This window comes from Aureobasidium melanogenum (assembly GCF_000721775.1).
Source record: "Aureobasidium melanogenum CBS 110374 unplaced genomic scaffold scaffold_52, whole genome shotgun sequence".
NCBI classification, from domain to species: domain Eukaryota; kingdom Fungi; phylum Ascomycota; class Dothideomycetes; order Dothideales; family Saccotheciaceae; genus Aureobasidium; species Aureobasidium melanogenum.
This window is the reverse complement of record NW_024470104.1, coordinates 1-24,666: the sequence shown is the minus strand read 5'-3', so window position 1 is coordinate 24,666 and position 24,666 is coordinate 1. Positions and strand designations below refer to the sequence as shown.

The 24,666-nt window shown below is 49.3% G+C and overlaps 11 protein-coding genes across 11 annotated transcripts; 8 read left to right on the top strand and 3 right to left on the bottom strand.

The window, feature by feature from the left end:
- Positions 1 to 355: 355 nt before the first annotated feature.
- Positions 356 to 1,488, top strand: M437DRAFT_35148 (uncharacterized protein; the record flags this gene model as incomplete). The annotated part of the gene is made up of 3 exons (XM_041019301.1): positions 356 to 570; positions 624 to 1,104; positions 1,219 to 1,488. Coding segments are annotated over 3 exons (966 nt in total), but the record flags the coding sequence as incomplete, so codon positions are not given.
- Positions 1,489 to 3,309: 1,821 nt separating this feature from the next.
- On the top strand, positions 3,310 to 4,764 carry M437DRAFT_61065 (MFS general substrate transporter; the record flags this gene model as incomplete). Its single annotated transcript, XM_041023863.1, has 1 exon — positions 3,310 to 4,764. The coding sequence occupies one exon, from the start codon at positions 3,310 to 3,312 to the stop codon at positions 4,762 to 4,764; it is 1,455 nt and encodes a 484-aa protein (XP_040874725.1).
- A 495-nt stretch (positions 4,765 to 5,259) lies between these two features.
- Positions 5,260 to 6,644, top strand: M437DRAFT_61081 (2-polyprenyl-6-methoxyphenol hydroxylase-like oxidoreductase; the record flags this gene model as incomplete). The annotated part of the gene is made up of 2 exons (XM_041023867.1): positions 5,260 to 6,254; positions 6,302 to 6,644. 2 exons carry the CDS (start codon positions 5,260 to 5,262, stop codon positions 6,642 to 6,644), a joined length of 1,338 nt encoding a protein of 445 aa, XP_040874724.1.
- Positions 6,645 to 7,330: 686 nt separating this feature from the next.
- Positions 7,331 to 7,619, top strand: M437DRAFT_89241 (uncharacterized protein; the record flags this gene model as incomplete). Its single annotated transcript, XM_041029000.1, has 2 exons — positions 7,331 to 7,558; positions 7,611 to 7,619. The coding sequence occupies 2 exons, from the start codon at positions 7,331 to 7,333 to the stop codon at positions 7,617 to 7,619; spliced, it is 237 nt and encodes a 78-aa protein (XP_040874723.1).
- A 2,529-nt stretch (positions 7,620 to 10,148) lies between these two features.
- M437DRAFT_89240 (uncharacterized protein) lies at positions 10,149 to 11,032 on the top strand (the record flags this gene model as incomplete). The annotated part of the gene is made up of 2 exons (XM_041028999.1): positions 10,149 to 10,601; positions 10,853 to 11,032. 2 exons carry the CDS (start codon positions 10,149 to 10,151, stop codon positions 11,030 to 11,032), a joined length of 633 nt encoding a protein of 210 aa, XP_040874722.1.
- A 1,041-nt stretch (positions 11,033 to 12,073) lies between these two features.
- Positions 12,074 to 12,925, top strand: M437DRAFT_89239 (uncharacterized protein; the record flags this gene model as incomplete). Its single annotated transcript, XM_041028998.1, has 1 exon — positions 12,074 to 12,925. The coding sequence occupies one exon, from the start codon at positions 12,074 to 12,076 to the stop codon at positions 12,923 to 12,925; it is 852 nt and encodes a 283-aa protein (XP_040874721.1).
- Positions 12,926 to 13,181: 256 nt separating this feature from the next.
- Positions 13,182 to 14,024, bottom strand: M437DRAFT_61074 (uncharacterized protein; the record flags this gene model as incomplete). The annotated part of the gene is made up of 1 exon (XM_041023866.1): positions 13,182 to 14,024. The coding sequence occupies one exon, from the start codon at positions 14,022 to 14,024 to the stop codon at positions 13,182 to 13,184; it is 843 nt and encodes a 280-aa protein (XP_040874720.1).
- A 1,269-nt stretch (positions 14,025 to 15,293) lies between these two features.
- M437DRAFT_18805 (uncharacterized protein) lies at positions 15,294 to 15,512 on the bottom strand (the record flags this gene model as incomplete). The annotated part of the gene is made up of 1 exon (XM_041018975.1): positions 15,294 to 15,512. A coding segment is annotated over one exon (219 nt), but the record flags the coding sequence as incomplete, so codon positions are not given.
- Positions 15,513 to 18,453: 2,941 nt separating this feature from the next.
- M437DRAFT_79537 (uncharacterized protein) lies at positions 18,454 to 20,285 on the top strand (the record flags this gene model as incomplete). The annotated part of the gene is made up of 5 exons (XM_041027190.1): positions 18,454 to 18,543; positions 18,682 to 18,910; positions 18,997 to 19,215; positions 19,260 to 19,364; positions 19,414 to 20,285. The coding sequence occupies 5 exons, from the start codon at positions 18,454 to 18,456 to the stop codon at positions 20,283 to 20,285; spliced, it is 1,515 nt and encodes a 504-aa protein (XP_040874718.1).
- A 1,409-nt stretch (positions 20,286 to 21,694) lies between these two features.
- Positions 21,695 to 22,464, top strand: M437DRAFT_70590 (uncharacterized protein; the record flags this gene model as incomplete). Its single annotated transcript, XM_041025502.1, has 2 exons — positions 21,695 to 22,097; positions 22,151 to 22,464. 2 exons carry the CDS (start codon positions 21,695 to 21,697, stop codon positions 22,462 to 22,464), a joined length of 717 nt encoding a protein of 238 aa, XP_040874717.1.
- A 313-nt stretch (positions 22,465 to 22,777) lies between these two features.
- On the bottom strand, positions 22,778 to 23,750 carry M437DRAFT_61071 (alpha/beta hydrolase-like protein; the record flags this gene model as incomplete). Its single annotated transcript, XM_041023864.1, has 2 exons — positions 22,778 to 23,614; positions 23,670 to 23,750. The coding sequence occupies 2 exons, from the start codon at positions 23,748 to 23,750 to the stop codon at positions 22,778 to 22,780; spliced, it is 918 nt and encodes a 305-aa protein (XP_040874716.1).
- Between the last annotated feature and the right edge of the window lie 916 nt (positions 23,751 to 24,666).

Genomic DNA, 24,666 nt, shown 5'->3' with positions numbered 1-24,666 from the left:
TCAGCCTCGGCCTTTTGAAGTGGTCGGGTTGATCAACACATCTTTTTCCGTCATGGATTATCAAGAATCGGACCAGGTGAAGTTGGAGTTGCTTCACCATGTCGACGAAATATCATCTGTTTACGATGATGAGAGAGACGATTTACCTGTGTTTGAAGCTAAGCACATGCGACAGAGTATGGTTGACTGGAAAAAGTGGACGACGATACAGCCCCGTAAATCACATCTCATATTCGTCATTTGCTTCCTGGCCATGATCGCTTTCGTTGGACTCATCTTCGGCTCCAGACAAAGTCTCCTGACGGCGACAGAGACTGCAATCGCACCTGCGACAGCGCTGCCTTTGACATATAATCGCATCCTCAGCGCATCTATGCTTTTCGGAATCACGTCGCCGACATACAAGCGAGCCATCGAGACTCACATGCGTCAGGCTCAGCGATGGGGCTACGCCACTGAAATACTACAAAGAGATGAAGGTTGTGGCTTCTGGACCAAATTGATCTTCTTGCTCAACCTTGTTGGTCAGGAGATGCAAAAGCCTGCCGATACAAGAGCAGAGTGGATAATGTGAGTCGAAACAGTTGTTCGGCTCGGACACGGCGATACTGATATGACTGCAGGTGGGCTGATGCCGATGCACTTATTCTCAATCCGAATATTCCACTGTCCATTTTTCTGCCACCTCCAGATCTACCTCACATACACTTTGTCGGCAACAAAGACTGGAATGGTCTCAACAATGGGGTTTTCTTCATACGTGTCCATCCGTGGACCGTCAGCATGTTGACATCAGCCATGTCCTTCCCGATCTGTCACGAAGACGTCAATTTGGGTCACAACGTCGAGCAAGAAGCCATGAGATTGACATTCGAGCGCGAGAACGGGGGCAAAGACGACAAGGGCTGGCGGAGTGGCATTGTCTTTATGCCTCGCAAATGGTTCAACGCGTACGACCTCTTCCAGGACGAGATTCAAGGCAGTGATTACTACAACGAGGTTATCAACAAGACAATCTCATCGTATCCGGGCTTGAATATGACACACAGGTACGAAGGTATGCGTGGAAGCATGCTAGCCCATTTCCCCGGTATCAATGGCAATGTACGTCAAGAGCTGATGGAAGACTGGATGGATCTTCTCGACAAGGAATGGTCAATGCAGTATGGAGGCAGCGGCAATTTCACAAACCTGACAGCAGACTCTGTTGAATTCGAGCGCATGACACAGACATGGGATCGCGACGTCAAGGCCAATGGGACCTCGCTGTGGACTCTGCCTGTCCATGAGACTTCCTTGCTCAACGAGACCACCGCGTTCTGGAGTCGCTATCGTGCGGCTCTGGAGCTCTCGCTTCAAGCCACGTCATCTGGTGCTCATGACATTAGTCTTGTCAAGTCTGCTTTGGATCTTAGAATTGCTCTGGCAGATCATATGGATGAGCCAAAGATCGTTGACGAGAAGATTCAGCATTTGGAAGCTTTAATGGAGACGAGGCTACGATAGCATTTGTGATGCAATGGAACTTGCGAGGTTCAAAAAGACTGGAGTGGGTAGTTGATTCACATTAGAAATCGCAAATCACATTTTCTCTTTGTTTCAACTACCCTTAATTTTCTCGACTCCTCCCCATATACTAAGAATTGTAACTTACGCTGTACTCCGACAAAACGATGAGTAGAAAGGCACAATTAGAACAAGAAGCAGAGGCATGTCCACAGAGAGCCGGCAACGTGTTGTCTCTCGGCAGATAGCATTGTGTTCCCCGTCACTATTGCGTATCTAGCAAGTTATACCCGTTACATACTCTAGCACACGGGGGAGTACATCTTGTTAACACCCCACGACTATCACCACCCCACAACTCAACCGTCGGCACCGTCTGTCGGCTGGTTATTACCCGAATTATTCCCTGTTATGGCGCCCGAGGTTTGTGCGCGCAGACCAGAGTCCCCTCAACGCCCTACTGCACCGCCACTGTGATATGGAGATGGAATGCGAAACGTGGTCCGAATTGGACGCAACAGAAAGCGCGTTTCCACGAACGATGATTGTCCTGCTGCGCCCTTCCTCACATCTCCGCCACGTCGTCACTTTGAGATCGACCCGCCCCGGCCTTCTTCGCGACTTTCATCGTACCTATAACAGCCGGGAACAAAGTAGAAAGGATACCGCTGGCTTTCGTCTGATCTCTGCCTCCAGGACTATGATGCTTGCAGTATCCAGTCTGATTCAACATTGCGACAGTTTTGATCCGCTGCGTACCGCATGTAGACCGAATCATTAGCGATCATGCTCCGGAGCTGTCAAAGTGCACGATACTGCCACTGCCACCTCTGTCATCACTTTTTTCGAGTGGCAGAGATAGATAGGCCCGGCGGATCTGATATGTGTTCTGCCTATCCGACACGATGTTTCTTACGTGGCCCGTAACACCAAGAAAGTGAGATCTGACCGAGATCGCAGCCCGTCAAAAACGCCAGATCACGGGAGACCGAGACCCTTGGATCGAATGGTATGGAGCTTGATTCATGCTTAACTCCAGGTCATTAGAAATGGTTTGATTGGTGCACTCAAATAGCGAGTGCATCAGATAGACTTCGAGGCTCCAGTGACATACCACGCCGTTGCAGCTGAAAATCTCCGTGACGTACCTTTGGCGATTACCCTTCGCTGCAAACATCAACATTAGATGACTCCTACAGGGATACAAGTAAGGCACATACTGGTTTGTAGCTTACGAGAATGGAGAATTGACTGTCGAGTATCGATGGTATATTATCGGAGTATACGCCGAGGAAGCAGGAGGAATCCTTCAGCCCTGTGGCAGTTGTCGTGTGCTCACCTTCCAAAACAAGCCTCAATCTGGATCCAAATAAGCTTCACGGTACGTCACTTTGACACCCTGTAGATCATCAACCATTCCTGATGGAGACTTCGCGGGACTCATAACTGACCTTCGTTCCTATGCGACGTACGAAACTCTCCGCGCTTCCGCTACTGCTTGTCGCGTGCCACCTTGTCATTGCATGTATATGACCATGGCTCTCTGCTCCACCAGCCTCACCCCGACATTTTTGACACCTCAATCCTCCATCGACGATGCAGACACTTTTCCAATACCGGCGTGAGCAGCAATATGCAAGACAAGTACAGGCACGCACCAATTCATTGAAACGAACCATAAGGGACCTGGACCCACCGTCTCCTCTCGATGACGAGAAAGATATCAGCGATTCCGATCTGGATCTGACTGGTCGTGAGCATTCTTCGGCCGACCTCATCGATGTCGAACAACAAAGACCACCAATGACCCTGCGTGATTCACATGGCGCCATCATCAAGCCAGCTCACGACAATACCGAAGCCAAAATCCCTGTCAAATGCGACGATGATGGCAAGGACCAAGCAGATCCCCATAACTGGTCACGGACGAAGCGGACGTGGACAACTGTGCTGTTGTTCTGTCTAGTCTTCTCACAAGGATGGGTCTCTGCTTGTGATTCCAACGTCACGAAGCCGTCAGCCAGGGAATTTCATGTCAGTCAAACATCTGAGACATTGGCAACCGCTTTGTTTCTCCTTGGCATCTCGCTTGGAAGTCTTATCGTTGGCCCGCTATCGGAAGAGCTCGGTCGCAACCCCCTCTATATTGTTCCTTCCTTCCTGTACTTGTGTTTCCTTCTTGGAGATGCCCTTTCACCTAATTTTGGAGCTCAAATCGCCTTTCGCTTCCTCTCCGGCTTAGCCTCGAGTTCGACACTTTCAATCTATGGTGGAAGTCTGGCCGATCTCTACACTACTGAAGAAAGGAACAAGATCTGGCCTGTGTTCGCCCTTAGTCCCTTGCTATCACCTATCCTATCCCCTGTGGCCGGTGGTTGGATCAATGGACATATCTCATGGCGATGGGTTTACTGGATTGGACTCATCATGAGTGGAGCCTTCTTCCTTCTCGCTGTATTCTTCCTGCCAGAGACCTACTCTCCCATGATCATCCAATGGAGAGCGCATCATCTGAGAAAGATTACAGGGTCCGATAGATATACCTGTGAGCTTGAAGGCAAGGAGACCCTTCGTCAGAGACTTGCTCACAACCTCCAACGTCCTGCAAAATTTTTCACCACAGAGCCAATCATCATGGCTTTGGGCTTCTACCTCATCGTCATTTACGTTGTCATCTTTGACTTCCTCAACGGTTTCGAGTTCATTTTCACAGATGTTTGGGGACTATCCTCAGGGGACACTGCTCTCGCTTTCTTGGGTATCTGTCTTGGAGCAGTAATCTCTGTTGCACTGATGCCTCTTATCTATAAGGTTCATCGCAGGATGAGTAAGAAGGAAAATGACGGAGAGACTTCACCAGAGACACTACTATTGCCAGCCATGGTGGCATCGCCATTCTTCGCCATCTCGATCTTCTGGCTCGCATGGACCAGCTACAGGAGTGTGAGTTATTGGTCCGCCTACGTATCGACAGTCCTTTTTGGATATTCCATGACGGCCATCTTCGTCAGTAGCTACAGCTACATCATCATCATCTACGGAACATACAGCTCTAGTGCTTTGGGCAGTGTCACCATGGCCAGATATTTTGTTGCTGCTGGAATGGTTGTCGCAGCCAGACCCATGTATATGGGCATCGGACATCACTGGGCATTGTCATTCTTGGGTTGTCTGGGTGTAGTCTGCTTGCCGGTACCCTGGCTCATTCACGCTTTTGGAAAGAAGCTGAGGGACAAATCGGACTTTATAAACCATTGAGGAAACCACAACAGAAGGGTCAAAATATTTTACACATGCATAATCATATACATCAATCAACATTAATGTCTCACAACATCACTCTGCTCATGGGGACGAAGGATTCTGTTTACGTTGGCTCTCTGTGTCAGAGCAGAGTATACGCCATAAACAGGCACAGTCTATTTCAAGAACATGGGCATATTCATGGAGGAGTCTATAAGGTTTCTCCTCTCAACGGACACTATTTTGTTCCTTGCTGATAATGTGCATTTCTATAGCTACATGCGTTGCATACTTGAGCACGCGGGGAAGTGCAATGTCTCCGACGACCCCTCTCGGTCCCAAGCTTTGTGATCAGCTCGGTCCCGAGATCAGTACCATCACAACCAACTTTCTCGACTATAAATCAAGACATCTGCCCTATGATTTTCTAAAAAGCAAGAAGTCAAGAAAAAGTCAATATACTCCTCATCACATCATCATTACCAACACCAAGGAACACAAACTTGAACCATGTCGGACACATCAGACTTTCGCAATCCTTCCACACGCTCGCAAGCCCCTCAACACATCCTTATCGTGGGTTGTGGCATAGCAGGACCAGTCCTTGCAAGCCTCCTGCTGTCATCTCAGACTCCTATCACCAAACTTCCACACATCACAATCCTCGAACGCAATACTGCCGCTCTTGGCTCCGGCCAGAACATCGACATTCGCGGTATTGGCAAACATGTCATCGAGAAACTCGGCTTGACGCAAGGAATCAAGGAAGCGACTACAGGCGAAGAAGGCGTCAAAATCGTCGATGCGAACAATAGGATCTGGGCAAAATATGCTGCTGACAAGACTGGTGAAGTCGAGACTGGAACTTCTGATGTTGAGATCTTGCGTGGCAGGCTTGCGGAGATTCTCTTGAAGCAAGTTAGGGAAGTGAGCGAGGATGTTGGGGCGAGAGGTGGGTTTAGAGTCGAATTCATCTTTGGGGACAATATCGAGAGTCTGGAGCAAGATGATGAGAAAGTTTACGTTCGACTTGCGAAAGCAGGAAGTAGAACTTACGATCTGGTTGTTGGTGCCGACGGACTTCACAGCAAAACACGGAGACTGGCTTGGGGAGCTGAGCAAGAGGGTTGCTTAAGACCTCTGCGCATGTACGGTGCCTTCTTCAGCACGACAAAGGAAAAAGCGGACGGAGAATGGAGATCATGGTATCATGCTCCTGGTGGTGTCAGTGTTATGCTGCGACCCTCGGGCACAAAAGAGAAAAGTACCGTGCTTGTACTCCTGGCTGATAAAAATGACAACATCGCGAAAGAGATGGCAGGACAGGGGAGGGATGTTTCGGCACAGAAGAGGCTAGTGCTGAAAAAATTGGAAGGCATAAACTGGCAAGAGAAACGTCTGAAGACGGCTGTCAAGGCAGCAGATGACTTCTACTTCGACACCACGGCGCAAATCAAACTGAACAGATGGAGCAAGGGTAGAGTTGTCTTGCTGGGCGACGCTGGGTACGTTGTTGATCTTGTTTCCCAACCATCCACTAACCTAGTTACAGATACTGCGCATCTCCCTTCTCAGGCATGGGATCGACACTTGCATTGGCTGGTGCTTACCATCTCGCTGGCTCTCTCGTCGCACACCCACAAGACCAACGCGACCATGCATTTGCGCAATACGAAGAGTGCATGAGACCCCTCGTCGTTAAGGCTCAGAAACTGCCTCCTGGAATGCCGCATCTGATTCATCCCCAGACTGTATGGGGAGTCTGGTTGCTGAGGATGTTCTGTGCCATCGTACATTGGTCTGGATTGATTCATCTGATGTCGAGATTCAGGGGGCCGCCAGCTCAAGTGAAAGAGTTTCAGGAGTATGATTTCAAGGTCAAGAAAGAGCAGTGACTCCGACTACAGCTAAGGACTAACTGCGGACTGTAAAAAGGCACAATTGTCAAGGAAGCAGGAGAAAATCCACGGAGAGTCGACAAGTTGCTGCCTCTCCGTGGACATATCTTGTTTGCCAATACTATCGTGCATTTCTATAGCTATATGCGCTACATATTCAGCATACAGGAAGAATGCAGGTGTGTTAACTGGTCCGTCATTCATTGGCTATGAGCGGTTCTGGATGTACCCTGTGTTGCTCATCCCCATACGGAAAGAAGCTGTGCGATGCTGGAAGATAACCCTTCCCGTCCCCCGCTCTTGCAATTCGAACGAATAAAAAACTGCATGTCTGTTACTGGATTATAACATCCTGCCGAAGCTTTTTCAACCTTCGTTCACTCTTCTAACCCGTGTTTCTAGTCACAAAGTATTTCGCAAGCTGTTCTGCCACGTGCAAAAACTTGCATGGTCATTTGTCGATGCGAAGACATGTTGACTTCACACAACACTGCACCTGCAGAACGTGGCTTCGCGATGCCATACAGAATACATGAGCTCTGCAGCTCAAGCAGGTCTTGATAATGGTATATAATGCTTACTCGTCGCTCCCGCTCGAATGATTTCTCAATCCATCGAGGCGCCTCTTTCTTTCGTTGAGATCTCCTGATCTTCAAGTCGACTGCTGTCTTGTTTATCTCAAGATGAGAATCAAGGCTTTTCTTGTGATGGTCTCGACTGCCTCCGCTGCTCTGATCGAAAGACAGCTTGGTGGTGGCTGGTGGGATGCAAACTGGACTGGGCCTCGTGGCGCTGACGGGTGTCCTCAGTTCCAGCATGTAGCCGTCTTGTCTGTCGATGGCTCGCACGCCAGTGACATCGATAAGTGGCTGTCATTGAAGCCTTCGTCCAACATTCCAATGATGCTCCAAGTGCCGAGCTGACCTAGCGATCATGATACAACCTCACTGACACTTTGTTCAGTCGGCGTAGAGAACTTCTTCAAGAACCTTCTGCTCGTTGACACAATTGTCGAAATCGCCTGGGAAAAGAAGGTCACGCCGACCCAACTTACGCTAGCATGACTCCTCACGCAAGGCAAGAATAATCTTCCAGTATGTACTTATCCTTTCTTTCAGCTATCCACTCCATCTCAATTTCCCAGCCTGATCTAAGCGTTGTTATATGACTCTTATGGTTGACGTCCTCCTCGATTTTCGGCACGACCAATCTCTCTCGGGTGATTGAGAACTACAGCGCACTCAACGTCAAGTGAATCAGTAAGCAACGTTCCAAAGCTTATCCTCGGCTATCTTTGCCTCTTTCCCTTTTCCCATCAAGCCTTTCGGCAATTAGCCTCATTATCAGCCGTGCATCGGCATACCTTGCCACCTCTTACATTGGCAACGACCCGCTCTGGGTACCGCTAGTCTACAACATAGTGCTGCCGGCCTTCGTGTTCCCAATTGTCAAACAAGCCTACATGGATTTGCTCGATATAAATTGCTCATGCTGTGCTTACCAGTCACGAACCCAGATCTGGATGGATGGCAAGTCGTGGGGAACAGTCAGATGCGTTTAATGCGCACGCCGGAGTTCGCTGAGTCAGACACGAAACGGTTTGCGCCTGACAATCCAAGCGACCTGCCTCTACCTCCGCCATGCTTGAAGTTCGAATTCGGGACACCCTTGCCGCCACAAAGGGTCAGGTTGCATGCATCATCAAAGCGATTAGGGACGCGATCCCAGGAAAATGGGCTTTGTCATATCCCGCATAGTAGCACCATCTCTACGAAAAGCAGCTTTGTCTCATCGAATTCATTCCTGAGCAGCCCGAAACTTCACCCGATTGATGATCACTGGTACACCACATCATGTGATTGATCCCTCGAGGGCTTGGTGATGGTCAACCCATCCAGAAGGAACACTGATAAACGGTCGGTTAGACTAAGTACGGTCATACGAGCCCTGCATGAGCGTCAAGGTCGTATCTCCCTGTAAGCACCAGGCAACCGCAGAGATTATCCCTACATCCTGCTCGATATGTTCTGAAGTTATTCCATGCACTGCTCAACAGTCATTATGAGTCTCCGTCAGGTGCCATTTTAGTTGACAGCTGCCTGATAATCTCTCGTGTGCAGCTCTTCAGTTACAGATCAAGGCATGCGGCCTACTTAACTTGTTTTAAAACCTTCTTCTTATCCTCCTGCTTCGCATATGGGCTCGCAATGCGTGATGTTGTATGAAAACAATTTGCGAATAGGGGACATGCAGCTGGCGCACTTTCAGTCTTCGGTGTCGCAGTTTTCGAACTCCAGCCTGCCCTGAACTGGTCTCCTGATCATGGCACGCTCAACCTTAAAACCACGCGGGTAGCGAGTCCAGGCTGAAGATTCATGGTTGTGGGTCTTGCAGGGTTTGCATTTGAGTGATTCCTGGAGCTAAGAGAATCCATCGTGAGAGCTGGCGCTGATCAATCTGATTGTGAGCGGTGCTTGTAGCCGATAGGCTTGCACTGGCGATCGTCCATGAGATCTCACAGACATTGATGAATTCGTTACCGAAGTCGTCAAAGTCTGAGTGGCTATACGCTTTACAACCATACGAGAAGCATCCCATCCAACGATCGATGGGCTAAAAGACGCTTCCGAAGACCTGTGCCGTGACCAGAACGCTGGACTTGACATATGAGACGAGGGAGATAGATCGACGATCTGTTTGCTTTCATCAGCTCGGTCAATTCAATCTCAAGTCACAAGTTGATATGATTATCTGGCAGGTGGTTGTCTCTCGTTATATAACCATTGACAGGTAGGTTGGTGGCTCTTGATCTACACTTCGGTACCACGCAGCTTCCTGGTTCTCGTCTTAGTCGCAGACCTGATGAGCTACTATAGGCACTGGCTAAAACACCAGAAACTTTCTTAATCCTTCGTATCTTAGTGGCATACGAATAGGTTCGTATTACAGGTCACCAGATAAAGAATACGAATGGAACTCTAATAGTTGTAGGCCTACCTGGGCGCTATAGCATTAAGACCATAGTGCAGTCGAAGATTTTTTTGGTCCGGCAACGGGCAATGGAATAAGTCTTGCTCTATATGATCACTATGTCTATACCACTGCATGGTGGATCCATTAGCAAAGTTCACTCATGATATAATACGAGATGAATTTTGTCGTGTTATTTTAGCGTGTTTTCAGGCTCCAGAAGTCCCTGTCGTCGTCTAAAAGAGCCATTCACTCCGCTAATTGATCCCACGCTAAACAACCCTAGGGATCTAGGATGGAGAATCCTGATTCCCGTTAGTGCGACGCGTAATCATGTTCCTGGATCTGCACCTGATCCCTTAAGCACATGCAAACCAACGATGCGGATAGCAATTGGATTTGATAACAAGCTTTGTCTTAGGGGAGGGTAAGCGTCACATGCACCAACGTTACAGTTGGACATAAGAACTAGAATTCTTCCCACCACTCCTGGATTTCTGCTACCACTATGCTTTTGTCGGACTTCAAACAATGTCTGCTGATAATAATCAATACACACAGTTCGACATCGAAAAGCTCACTCAGACAGAATGGGTCAACGAGCATCAACGCAAGCGAGCGGAACTAGGCGAAGCAGCATATCTGAAGCTACGCAAGAGCGAGATCAACACCAAAATGCAAGACATTTTCGCCAGACTGCATTCTGGTCAGCTCCAGCTTCCGATCAAAGAGCAACAAGAGCCCGATCGCATTGCTCTACCTGACGGGCGACAGTTCTACATCGGCCCGAGTCACGGAGTCCCTGACGCGGTCTCCGAGATCCTGCACTCCCACCAGGGTCAGACCGCCGCCGATCTGCCACCAGAATGTCTGAAGTTCGAGATACCACGAGAAACATTGGACAATGAGGAACGGGAAAGAGATATGACCATGCAGGAAAGGGAGAAAGCTCAAGATGAGAAGATATTGAGTGGTGAATTTTCTGTCAGAAATATCAAACCCGAGGATATTCTTACTTAGTTAACAAAGGATATGATCATCTCACAAGTTTTGTCAGACGGTATTGCGATTCATTCTCGAGCTTTTTCGTACGAATCCTGGCCTTCACGCTCTTTTCCAAAGTAAGATCTCCCGCGCACAGACATTTGGTGTCTTGCTCTAAAGTGCAGGTGCTTGCTCTAAATATGCAAGTGGTGGTTCGAAAATGCTCAAGTAGTGACTGACACAAGTTTCAGACACCAGGCTCCGAGATGGACTGGAAATTCTCTAGAGAGTTGGCCGAACGCCAGTTCGACATCTTTATTGCTCTGAGAGAGGGAGCGGGTCCTGCTGGTCAGTACAGTCGTGTTTCAAAAGCCACTGTGGCCACAGAGACAACCTCAGTTATGCTCTCTCACTGCCCTTCCGTCCTATAAAGTGAACACGATCGAAATACATAGCCCTCTACCCATGGCCCACCCCACATTCTAGTAGGCTTAAGCTTTCCATGAATTACGGCGGCGATCAGATACTGGCGCTAGCGCCCACACAGACAACAACTTTCAAATAGAGTACAGTATCGTCCATTCCATCTTCCTTCTTGCCCCACTGAAGTCGGAAAACAGCGTGCATCATTCCACAGCGTGCGTTGCCCCGCTAACATAAAAATCATGGCAACGGGGGAGAATGACCGCCTTTCACCTCTGTCGGCGACAGCAGCCAAATGTCCCGAAGAAACGGCACCGCTACTGCTTCAGTATTCTGGCAACATGACGCATAGCGAAACAGCCCGGGACTTGCGTCCCACCATGTCGCGCGCTACAATACACGATATGTTCCGTCACTATACACCTGCGTTCAGTTCAGATTCCAGACGGAGCCCTACTGGACAACTATCGTTGAAGCCGCGGCAGATCAAACAGCGTAGTGGATGTAAACCCTGCAAACGTCGCAAGGTGAAATGTGACGAGGAGCAGCCGCACTGCAGACGCTGCAGAATACGTGGCGAGACATGCATTGGCAATATCAAGCTCAATCGGTGGCAGGTCGAATGCCCTGGAATCCCGTCCATTCGTGAAGCGCCAGCTACGACGCCTACCATGTGTAGCGACGCCACCCTCATGGACACCAATACCGGCCTCAATATCCATCTTGCGATACCACCCGTTGCCCTACCTGCACCCGAGGACGCAGAGGTGCGGTATTGGCTCGACCGAGCCTGTTGCGTCATGGTCCTCATGCCTAAAGCATTCAATTCACTATGTGAAAGCATTTTCCCATATCTGCATCGATCAGAGGCGCTTCGACATGCGATAAAAAGTATCAGTCGAGGCCACGAAGCCCATTTCTCGCGATCCGGCAATGCGCTTTTGCCTGCGTTAGAGGAACGAGATAGAGCCCTCTCTTCGCTACAACGCGAGTTGGCGCACGCCTTGCGGGAACCAGACCGCACCTTGCCAGATAGTCTGCATCCCATCATGTTGACTTCCTTACTCCCGGGCGTGTCTTCAAATTGGCTTGTGGATCAGGAGGATGGATTCCAATTCTTTCTTGGCGTGCGCCATATCCTACAGGGATTTCTCCAGCGTCAGGAAGCTGCGGATAGCATTATGAGATACGTTCTTGGACTCTATGTGTACTGGGAAGTCACGGCGCCTTATTTTCAGCCCCGTCAACAGTCTAGCGCTCATGCAGGCCTCGTTCCAGACCTAAAGACGATTGTCAGGCGTTACTTGGGTGACTCTCCTCATACCGTACTTGGTCTGGGATCGACCATCTTCCCCATCTTGGCAGAAGTCGGCCAGCATTATCGGCGAATGGTCGAAGGACAAGATTGTCTGACGGAAATGCACGAAGACGAGCTTGAAGCTCAGCTGCTAAATTGGAAGGTTCCAGAACAAGCGCATAGATCGCCAGACAACCATCCAATGCTCCGCTTATTGGCAGATGCACATCGTTGGACCGGAATAGTCATGCTTTATCAAGCCGTATCCGTACAAACCAAATTGACCTCGGAACGCCGCGACTTGATGGATCGTGCAATAGTCTCGGTAATGGAAACCCTACGTTTGATGCCATCGGGTAGTTCCTACGAGACCGCAGTGCCGTTTCTTGCAATTGTCGTAGGCTCCGAATTGCGCCAACAAGATCTGGGCTATCGTGCAATGTTGAGAGCTTTCCAAGGAAGACTGGAGCAGTCTGTCAGAGTGAGAGCATACTCAGACATGTTCCAACAACTCTCGAGATTGTGGAATCGCCGTGATGCTGGTGAAAGTTTGACATGGCTGGAGCTCATGTACGAAGAGGCTTTTTTCCCGCCTATAGTATGATTGTTCATCGTTCTTTCAACCAAACTTGCGTCACCTCTGTCGCTAGCGCTGATATACCGAACGGCAAAGGCACTATTCACTATTGAAGGCGCGCTTCGTTGACTAATTGTACTCCAGCACTGCGAGTCGCGTCATGAGACGGTAAGCAAAGACTGCACAAACCAATGCTGACTAGAGAAACAATTGTAGACCTCCCGTCAGAGGAGAAACAGCTAATCTAAGAATGCAGACAGGAAAGACTCCATGTGGCAGGTACTTAAGCTGAAGCAAAATGACGTTCGACAACCATCTCACGTTCCTTTGCGGCCAAACGCTGGCTTATCCATTGCAATCCGACCTTGAACTCACGCAGATCATCGTAATGACGCCCAATGAGATACGGAAGGTAGGAGTGTCCAGCACCAAGCTCGTCCTCCCCAACGACCGTATGTTCTGCCAAGCCCGAAACGTACTCCAGCTGTCCGACAGACTTGATGGGGATGGTGTGCAGTGGATTGGCTGTGGTTACACGCATTGTGACTGATCCCTTGCCGAGTGATTGGCGCGTCTTATGTTCAGTGACTTCGAGAGTGTCAACAATCGGCTCCCATTGCATGCCGGTGCCCTTCAAGTTCGGGTAGGCCTTGATCTCGAACTGGTGACCCTTCAGAACCTCCTCAGGTAGATCATCGCCGAACTCTCCCTCAATCTCAATGAGTCGTACCCCATTCCGCTCTGCGTATGCGTAGCGATGATTGCCAGAGCGGTAGAGGCGAGTGATACCGGTCTTTTTAGTCTCACCCCACACTTCACGACCCCATGTGACAGGCGTATCTCCAGAGATGAGCATCTCGAGACAGTATTTGCCTGTGATCCCCTTGAAGATAGCATCGATAGTAACCAGTGTACAGTCAAATTCACCGCAAAGTTTGCTTTCCATGCTGCTCAGGAGGATGCTGCCTTTGGGCTCAGCAGCAGGCTCAAATCCGGGTGGGAGGACGCTCTTGACAAATTCTTCTGTCGTGCGAAATTCGACAGCGATGCCTTCCTGTGAGAACTCAGGCTTAGAGGACCATTTGGAGAAGACTGAGATCTCCTCGGGTGAGGCGACGTAGCTCATGTCGAAGATGGTTCTCGTTTGATCGTCGGTGAGTGTGGTGCTGATACTGCTGCAGGTTACAAAGGCACTCTAGGTGGAATAAATACTATTTACTGATTGAAGTCGGTAGCATGCCTTCTGTCATCCAGCACAGTAATAGGGCCAGCTCTTTGAGTCGAGTAAAACCTTGCCCTCGCTTCTATATCGCGCGATTGCCTATCAAGGCCGAAGTGCGACGTATCGACGTGTGGGTCGAATTTTCCCCACCTCTTCCATAATTAAAAGAAAAGTGCGGAAAGTTGTCGTTGTCGCCTGATCTCGGCGCCTCATATTGTCCGCACCCACTGTAGCCAATACAATCACTCTCACGTATCTCGAGCGGACCACTGAGTACGACTTTAGTGTAGAGCAAAGGTAGGGGAACGATGACATTAACCCGTGTGCACTCGAGGACCAATGCGCCTGTACCTTCTCCGCAGGTGGAAAAAGATGGCGTAAGCCACAATCACATCGGCTGAGCCTCTTGCCCGCATAATGGCCAGTTCGAGTAACTTGACCAGGGCAACGGCGCTCGGGGTCCTACCCTGACTGGCAATACATGTCGCGGAATCTGCAGAACCTGCTAGGCCGCTTGAGGCAGTAATCTAGTCAAGGGTTGTGCGACCCGAACTTTTGATGCTGTTATCGCGTTGATATCGCGTGCTTGCCTAGCAAGGCGGATGTGCGATGTCTTGACGCAAGCTCCAGAATGCCTTCTGCCACCCTCAAGTCTGGAGACTGCCAATTTTTGGCTCAGAGGTCGAATCGTTCCAATACCCGCGGTCGAGTTAATAACCGCATTGATATACGGATTGGTCGGTGCGGCTAGATATGGTAATGCCAAAGCTACCTATCAATGGTGCTTTATGCGAACTAATGATAACAGTCTCGTATAGCCCTAGCAAAAGTAGTGTCATATAGATAACAAGATCAGTAGCTGTTCAGCAAGTGTGTAGGAACCTTACTTCAACTTTATTCAGAATCATGGTGCACATAAAACATTCACGGTGTGATAAAAAAATTGCATCACAAGATTTCGTCTTAAGTCTACAGCGGACGGTTGTTCTGCCTTTACGCATTCTCTCTGTAAGTTCATAATTCAGAAGATAGTCCTGTAGATCTTCAGGAACACCGTACCCAAGTTCACGTCAACCTCGACTAGCTTCCATCTGCAGTGACTATTGTGAAAACAATCACAATATTCCTGGCATGCATGCGATCTCAATTGTCTGCATCATCTGTACCCGTGCAGATATAATGGCTCTTGCCGTGGAGGTACCAATAAGCCACGCCCCAGAGTGTGATTCCAGCCAGGACACAAGCGACGTAATTCATTTGAGCCGCCTGCACCGGAACATAGTACGGGAAACAGTAAAAGATCAACGAGATGACCGTCCAAATGACGGTCACGGCATTTGCGACAGGACCAAAGCGCGTACACCAGAACGGTCCGCGCTCGATCTGACTTCTACCGCGATACAGCATGAACAGAATGGCTGTTGAGTAGGTGATATACTGAAGAAGAATACCTGCGGAGATGAAAGATCCCGATGCTGTAGAAGATCCTAGCTGTATACAACCAAGCAGTCCAGTCCAAGTCGACGACCAGACATGCGCCCAGAAAGGAATTTCAAAGGGTTTGGGGGCAATTTGCCGCTGATACGAATGGAATGGAAAACCCTTGTCAGGACTGAAGGCCCACGCGATACGGGCTTGCCAGTTTTGTATTCCGATCATGGCTCCAAAAACAGAGATCAGGATCAGGAGTTGGAGCGCGGTGGCTGCAGCGATATTCTGTTCCCAGGCTTGGTAGAAGGCTTCCAGGGAAGGGGTTCCCAACGTGGAAGTCGCTATGGTCGAGATGTTGGAAACAGATGCGAAGAAGGAGAGGGTCACAGGGAGGCCCGTGATCGTACCCAAGCCGACGGTCCACAAGAGAGCCTTCGGGATCTTGCGCTGAGGCTCAGGAATCTCGTCTGCGAGGTGAACAGCTGCGTCCAGGCAGAAAGAACCCCAGTTGACGCCATTGGCGCCGAGTAGGAAGCCGATACCGTCTGACCACCCACTGACATTGTATACATCCAAGATTGCGGACTTCAGATTGGCTGGCGAAGATTTGGCAAGCGTACAGGAGAATATGACCACAAGAGCTGAGATTGTGAAGAACAGTGTGCCTTTGGAAGCCAAGGGGAGAAGTTTCTCAAAGCAGTTTATAACGAAGGAAACGAGGTTCGTCAATTGGAAACCCGCGAAGATCATCCAGGGTTTGCTGACAAAGTGAGGGTTTCGAAGCGATACACTGCAAGTGCCATCTGCGGAACTGCAAGGCAAACGGAGGTTCCCGTGCAAACAGCTCCTGCCCAGCCATAGACCCCAGCCATATAGGCAGCAAATCGTCGGTATCTTGCCGGACACAGCCGCGCGACCCAGTAGTATTGGCCTCCGGGATGCGGCATGGCGGATGCAAGCTCTCCAAGACTGACCGCTGCACACATGCCAACTGCTGCCATGGAGAGGAAGGTCCAAAGATACAGGGGGCCCCCTCCCAAAGCGAGTCCGCTGGGTAAACCAACGAGGATCGTGATCGCTGTGTTGGAGATACTGTGTCCGACGCCCATGGCCGAAAGGGTATTGAACGGCTTGAGCGGTAGGGTGTCATCCACGATATCACCATTGGTCAGCGATTCCAGTGTAGGTATCAACATCATTGATGTGTTTTCATTGTTTTTCTTTCCATCCGACGTGCGCTGGTTGGTCGTGTTGGACAGAGTTTCTTCCATCTTCGAAGCAGCGTCTGGAAGGTGGTGAAGGATGTCAAAGCTGTCAATTAACGACGCATAGATTGAGAGATGGACCGAGAATGAACAAATGCAAAGATAGCGACATGAGGAAGCGTAGCGGGTTTTTACTTGGAACCCAATCGATCTTTGTCGCTATATGGCTTGGTAACGCTTGCCAGTAAGATGGGGACGAAGACATGAGCGATAAGCCTTGGACTTGCTTCTTGCGTTGATATGAGCCACCACCGATAATCATGGCGAAACAAACACCATAATGATCGTAGCGCTTACAAAAGGGCATGTGGTAAACTTTTTTTGATGAGCGGCAGATGGCATACGCTGTGCCCTAGCCCTAACAGCTTGGTTTCTTCCTTTTCCACAGAGATACTCCCCACACGTTGCCAAATTGGGACGAAGTGCGATTTTTTACAACGGTAAACCGCTAATCACACCTTTATCATATCCAACTTCCTTCGGACAAGAGGTTTGGGAAGCCCGAGCGGCCAAGGGCAAGCGGCTTGATGTTCGAATTTCATGACAAACACACAAATCATCTACCTTCTACTATGAATCACGTGTAACAGCTGATTGTTTCATACGACCGAATCATAGCTAGGCTTAGTCCGGACGTTTGGCAATCAATTCTTCGGTCCAGTCACGACAAGACTATATCATTCAGTTGATGGAGCAGTACTTGCTTGTATGTCAATCCAACAACATGTATGATCTATGAACACTCTTTTAATTAGAGCTACAACGTCGCATGATGATACTGAGACGTCTACAGAAGCTAATACAGATACGATCAGTACTTTGCTCTTGAATGGGTGCAACAAACTGTTTATCTGATTGGAGGTATGTGAGCCAACAGATCAAGTTCGATTGAGGACTTACAAATCTAATTCTGGAGTAGGTGATCCAAAGAATGTCACAGTCATCGGTGAAGGTGCGGGCGGCGGCTCGATTCTATATCAGATAACTGTAAGAGTCCTTCATGTGAAGCTTATAATCGCTCGTAACTATGGCATGTAGTTGACGATTGACAGGCTTACGGCGGTAACAAGGTCCAGTCACGTTCGTAGGGGCTGTGCTTCAATGCCCTGGCTTCTTCCCACTTGCGTCTCCATCACGTCAAGGGTTTATTTTCAACAACCACCTCGCTCTACTGAATGTTTCGACACTGGAAGAGGCGCGCCGATTGCCATTATCTGCCATCATCCTGGGAAATGCAAAACAGATAGCAACAAACACACTATACGGGCAAACTCTCTACGGATCCGTCGTAGATGGCGATTTTGTAACTGCCCTACCAGGACGACTGCTTGCTCATGGCCAATATGACAAAGATTTGTCTGTCATGACTGATTATAATTCAAACGAAGGTCTTATTTTCGCTGAGCCATTTGTCAATAATGGCAGCGCGCCAGAAGCCTTCTTAATCACCCAGTTCCCGGCACTCCATATAAGCATACCACCAATCTTGCAAGCAAGAATATTCTTGGCATACTTTCGCCCTTCCATGGCCGCATTGGTCGATGTCCTTCTTTCGTCGGCGACTTCATCTTACAGTCAATGTTGCCATGAAACTTAGAATAGATCTACCAAGATCGTCAAAGTTATTCACGCGCCGGATGGCTCTTCGGCGAGCTTTCTCGATACCGTCAGCCAAGAAGGCAACTGGAAAGATGCCAGACTCTCGCCCCGAGGCGGGTTCTCTAAGCGTGGAGACGCCAGCGAGATTCAGTCGTCGATTCCACAGTATTTAACTCACTTCGAAACCTAACGAAGGCATCGCGAATATGACTTTAGATCCGCATGGATACATAAGCGGGCGATGGCTCCACCGTAACAAAGACTAGATTGAAGCACGCTACATCGAATTCAATTACGACGCCCTTTGCAAAAAGGCTGTCGAGCAATGTCCCGGCTCTCAGAGCGTCGTCGGATGTAAGAAGATTGAGGGAGAATTCAACAGGGTCTTTGTGTTTACAATGGATGATGGTCAGACTCTTATCGCAAGGCTGTCCTTCTCGGTTGCCGGCCCACCTCGATATGTGATTCACTCAGAGGTCGCCACCATTGCTTATAGTAAGTTTTATCCTCATATCCCTTACTTTTCCTTCCGTTGCTTTTAATTCGATTGACATGCGACTCACTTCTCTTGTCCCGAAAAGTCAAGTCCAAAACATCCATCCCAGTGCCGGACGTTGTTTGCTGGTGTGATTCAAGCTCGAACCCGATAGGCACAGAGTACATTTTTATGAAACCGGTGCCTGGCGTCCAGCTTCACGGTCGATGGGAGACGATGACAAGCTCAGAACATCTCAGCTGCATTGAATCCATTTCGAAGATGATGGCTCAAGCGACGAAGCTTGAGTTCCCTGCATACGGCAGTCTTTATTTTCGGAAATTTCCATTCCTGAACATCTAAGGAAAGACTTTGCGCATGGTTTTTGTGTGGGACCTCACTGTGGTTTTACCTATTGGAATTGTGCACCTGGTGAAGCTTCAATTTATTGTCAGACCATTGACAAGGGACCCTGTAAGTACGAGGACAAAAGTACATGTCATATCATCTGACTTGATTCCAGGGGTCGATCTTTCCAGCTACTGCGGAGGCCTGATTACATCTGCTCGCTCTCGTATCCCAGCCTCTGTACCAGAAGACCAACTGCCTTATCAGGGCTCAATCCAGGATCATGTCAGGTTCGTGACAGAATGTGAGGCTGTTCTCTATGATCTCATAAAGAGGCCTCAGGTGCAACGCGTCGCAAAGCCAACTCTGCTGCATGCCGATCTGCACAAAAGGAACATCTTCGTTCCCGACAGCGATCCCACCAAGATCACCGGCATCATCGACTGGCAATCGACAAGCATCGAGCCCGCGTTCATCTACGCCAACGAAACACCTGATTTTGCAAGCTTGGTAGATGATGTAGCCGGAACGGCAAAAGACGAACAGGACCAAGCAAGGCAAAAGAAGCGAACGGACATCCAGTTGTGCGCCGAAGCCTTTGAAATATGGATGGAGGGCCACGCCCCAACCATTAGCCAGGCCCGCGCGCTCGATGACACCATCCTGCGGCTTTTTCGCCATTGCAATACCTCATGGAGGGACAGCGTTACGGCTGTTAGAGGCGACCTTATCGACCTGGCCAAAGAATGGAATGCACTAGAGCTGGGAGGCTCGTGTCCCTTTCAACCGACACAGGACGAACTCGCCATACACGAAAAGAATCGCGAAGATTTCGAGTCCGATTTGAGTCTGAGAGCGTGGCTCGTGCAGAGATTGGGCGTAACTTCGGACGGCTGGATCCCTATACATGAGTTCCCACTCATCTTACCCGCCTATCACGAAGCGTACGAGCAGTGGATCCAGATTGCCAGACAGGCCGTGGTCGCTGGCGATGCCGAAATGTCGGTGGAAAAAGCGGAGAAGCTGTGGCCGTTCGATGAGCGGTAATTCAAGCATTGAATATCATCTTGTTAAAGCGCCAGTGGATCGTCTAGTAATGAGTAGTCTGTTCTACTTACGCCTGATCCGGCAAGGAAAGGAGAGTCGTTTCCAGGGATTTCTGAATGGCTGGTAGATACTCGAACAGCTCTTGAGAGGTCTTGCTGTTATTCGCGGATGCGGCATCAATTGTTGTGATCACAGAGTGAATTGATAAATTGAAGGAAGGATGAAGCTTGGTTAGGAAGCAAGGTCCCTTATGTAGTGCTGTCTGCTGAGCATGAACAGGGTCACCAATCCAACCTGATTAACGTTGAGCAACCCTCGGATTCACAGACTGGACTGGCTGAGTACAGCCGACAAGGTCTTGACTAGCAGACACAGTTGCAGTGGAACGACCAAGGGTTTTAGCATTGGCGTTCGTGTTGGACCAGGTATCAAGTCGATCCTGGGGTCAACTAGAATGACAAAGTCGATGTGTACTCGGTGAGTATCATGTTCTTTGACACATGCTTGCCTCTACAAACTGCCATGGAAAATCATGAGTGCTACTCAAGATGAGAGAAAAAAAAGCTAGTTCTCAGTTCTAGAAAGGAATCCTCAAGGCAGAACACTTCGAGCCACGCTTAGCTGCTACGGCATGCCCTCGAACATTCCTCACTAACTAGTTGACTGAAGGGAGCTGCAGTTCATCAACATGGGTACTCAACAACACTAACAGTCACAAGTTTTGACGGTCAAAGGCTCTTTCCTCGTCGTAGGACGTGTTCCGCTTATTTCGGCGCGTCGTTTCACATGACAGCTGCTCCTCCCATCTTGTCTGAGGATGTCCAAGCCAGCCTATGAAGTCCTTTCCTCATACATCGGCAAGAAGCCTCTTCATATGGCGTCTTCTCTTGCGATTGTGTCTTGGTCTGTATTGAGAGCATGTCTCTGACTAATCAATGTCATGCATCATCTACAAGAGTAGCGTCATGTCGATTACGGTTGCGAATGCTTCTTGAGATTCTGATCATTCTGCGCGGAACGCACAAAGAACGTCATCTTGCTTTCGCGACAACACTTCTTCTTTCTGCAGGCTCGGCGTCTCTAATCCCACCTTTCTCCACTTGCAATACTCTGCACCCAGTGATTTTGGGCCGCGGAGCTTGATCAAAGCCTTGGCAGGTCTTCATATCCTTGGCACCGTCGTTATCCTCCTTGGATCAGTGAGCCAAGACAGGCTTGGGACGCATATCACTCCTACAGATACACGAGTCCGAGGCGATCGGTCCCGCAACATCCTAGCTATTGTGATTTTTCCACAACAGTGCGTCTACAAAAGACATGGCTCTGTCCCTGGACTGCAGGTAACTGTCCACAAGCTGCACTGCACAAATCCAGATCGAGACATAGGATACGAAACCTCTCACTCGATCATGGTCTCGATGTCTGTCGTTCCATACATATTCTCCCTGGCCTTGATTGTCCTTGTTGATGCTGCTGGATATGCTGACCGCGACCCGCAAACGCCATCCTGCCAAGGTTTCGATGTTATCTCAAACGGAACCCAACCTTTGCCCTCTCAAAACCTGATCATATCTACAGGAGTCGTCTGCGATCAAAGTCCTGGAAATTTTACTCCTTGCGAAGTCCTAAATGGCAGCTTCCCAACTACGTATGACATCATCATGTACCCTAATGGCTCTAGAGTCCCCGACGACTATGCAGTTGGCTATGGCCTCTGCAATGCTACAGGTGACTTCGGCACTCTGTGGGGAGAGGGTTACAGAGCTGTAGAGAATCAGACAGTGACATTCAAGAACGGCACAAGTGGATATGGTAGGTTGTTGCTACGATTCCATTGATTTCTGCTAATCGATTGTCATTCTTAGTAATATACACTCCGGTATACCGTTGCATCATCGGGCGTGTACAGGGCTGTCCATTCGCTGCCTCAATCGCGAATGATACAAAAGTCAGCGCATGCTACCCTGAGAACACGGACAGGTCTGTTTCCATCGAAACTGCTCCTGGTCACGTCAGAAACATTCCCATTCTTGCTGGTTCACGATCAATCAATGAGACCAGTGCAGAACTCGCTGCAAAGCTCACGCAGATACCAAATAACGACCCGCCACACGGCGGTCCTTCTGTTGGTGCGGGAACCGGATTGAGCTCAGCTAGGATAGGTCTCGGGGCACTTTGACGATTACAGTGGTGTGGCTGGGATTCTGGGTATTGCTTTCCTGAATAAGCTGAGTCTTGTCTCATTGTGGTCAAAGATTCCTTTAGCCCAATCAAAAACAGGACGTACGGGATTTCCTGCGCTCATTCGAGACTGAATGTATAGCTTGATGTATCAAGACAAATGTGTATTGAGATATGAAACTTGGTGATGCGCCGGTGATAAAAAAGCACACCTTCCGCTTGACTGGAACCTAGTCAGCTTGACCATCTCTCTTGCCATTTCGAACCACATGTAATTTGTTCCTGACTCCTGATGCAGTAGCAAAGCAAACTTATTCTGCCGACGATAAAAATTCTAATGCCAGTCGATTAAATCTCTCCGGGTCCTCCCAGTAACACCAGTGACCTCCCCATTCCACAACGACACCTTTGGCTCTGGGCGTTCGTGCCTTCAAGTTGGCAAAATCCACTGCTGTCAATGGCCCACGTGCAGGGAAACAACCGCTCCTGTCTGTGGCGACGACAAGCACATTCGTCCTGTTCTCAGCTCGTCCTCCGAACGTTTCCACGATACTCTGTCGCCAATCCAATGCAGTATGATCGGCCATCAAATTGCCATACCATTCGGCATTCCCCTGCCTTGCGATAGCCAAGAAGAATTCTTCATCTGCGTCTTTGACTTCATCGCTGACGAATTCGCCTGGGACAGGATGACTTCTGTAGCCCAGGCATCCAGCAATGGTACCTCTATAGACACTATCAGGATCATACTTCAACGTTGCCTTCAGATTTGCTACAGCAGCTGCAGAGTTCATGCCTCGATTGCCTTCGGCGCTGCCCCAGCTCCCATCACTCGCGTAGTTCTGCATCGGCGCTTGATCTATCCAGATCATGTGCGAGAAGACTCCTGTACCAAAGAGTTCCGCAAAAGACCACAGAATTGAGCAGCCGAGACTCCCGGCGATGCATCTCACGGTGTAGGACTCAGTGATGTTGAGATGGTTGAGAAGGTTGTGCAGATCCATTGCCAGACGGAAAACGTGGAAGCCATAGCGTGGTTTGTCAGAAGCACCGTGGCCCCTCAAATCTGGCGCGATGACATGGAAATGCTTGGATAGAGCAGGAATGTTGCGTTGAAAGACCTCTGAGGAGCCGGTGAAACCGTGTAGCTGCGTGTTGTAAATCAGAGTTGAGAAGGGACACGTTGCATGTCATTTCGCTTACAAAGATCAATACAGGGAGCGACTTGTCTCCAACGTCTTGATAGGCAATCTGGCAGCCATCATTTGTCTTGAAAAACTCCATAATCTGTCGCAAGTGAAGGCAGGGAGTACAGTTTTGCAAAGCTGCGACCTTGACAGCTGCTGCGCTTACTAATATCATTTAAAGCCATTAAGGTGGTCTCGGTCGAGGACCGTGCGCGCGTCTGTTTCCCATCCTCGTCTTTTCGCGTCGACGAATCTTCGCTTCTTGCCCAACTCCAGCTTGCACATTTGCACCCACACCTCGCGCAGCATACGCATCATCGCACCGTGTTCCGCTCGAGCCTTCGAAGATCATTGTTTGACCGCCCTCCATGGAGGCCTGATCCATCAGCCAGTAGCCCCGCAACCGCTGATCGGCCATCCTGAAGAAGAACCATATTTTGGAGTGGCAGTAGGGAATCTGTGCTCGGCAAGCTGTTCATTTTCACGGATAGATGCAATGACGCCGGTCTTGCTCGGGCAACAGCACTTCCGTCGCGTCATGTTCTTGGATTGTTACCATGCTCGCAGCACCCAAGTGGAGCCTGTTTGACCTTGAAAATGCCACTCCATGTTCGAAGATCTGGACTATGCGCTGCGGAGCTCAAATTTTTGCTCAATCACGTCGCTCAAGTTGTTGCTCAATCACGTTGCTTACTTGCGTTTAGGGTTTTAGGGTTAGGGTTTGCAGAACTTCGATACAATACTATATAAGCTATATTATGCTCCTAAACTTAGAAACCTAGGTGCGGTAAGGAAACAGGTGGTCTACCTTCTTTAGATCGTGTAGTGTTAGTTAATCCCGTATCCCATCCAGTTCCGGGCTCGGAGTCGGACAAGTAAAGTAGAGATGTACTTGTCTAGCCATTCAGCTATACTAGGAGAGAAGGACTGTTGCAGCTCCTTATAGGTCTGCGAGGTCTCCTTTCCCAGTAGGCCTCCTTGGCTAAGGATAAATGGTTTGAAAGCCTGGCCTA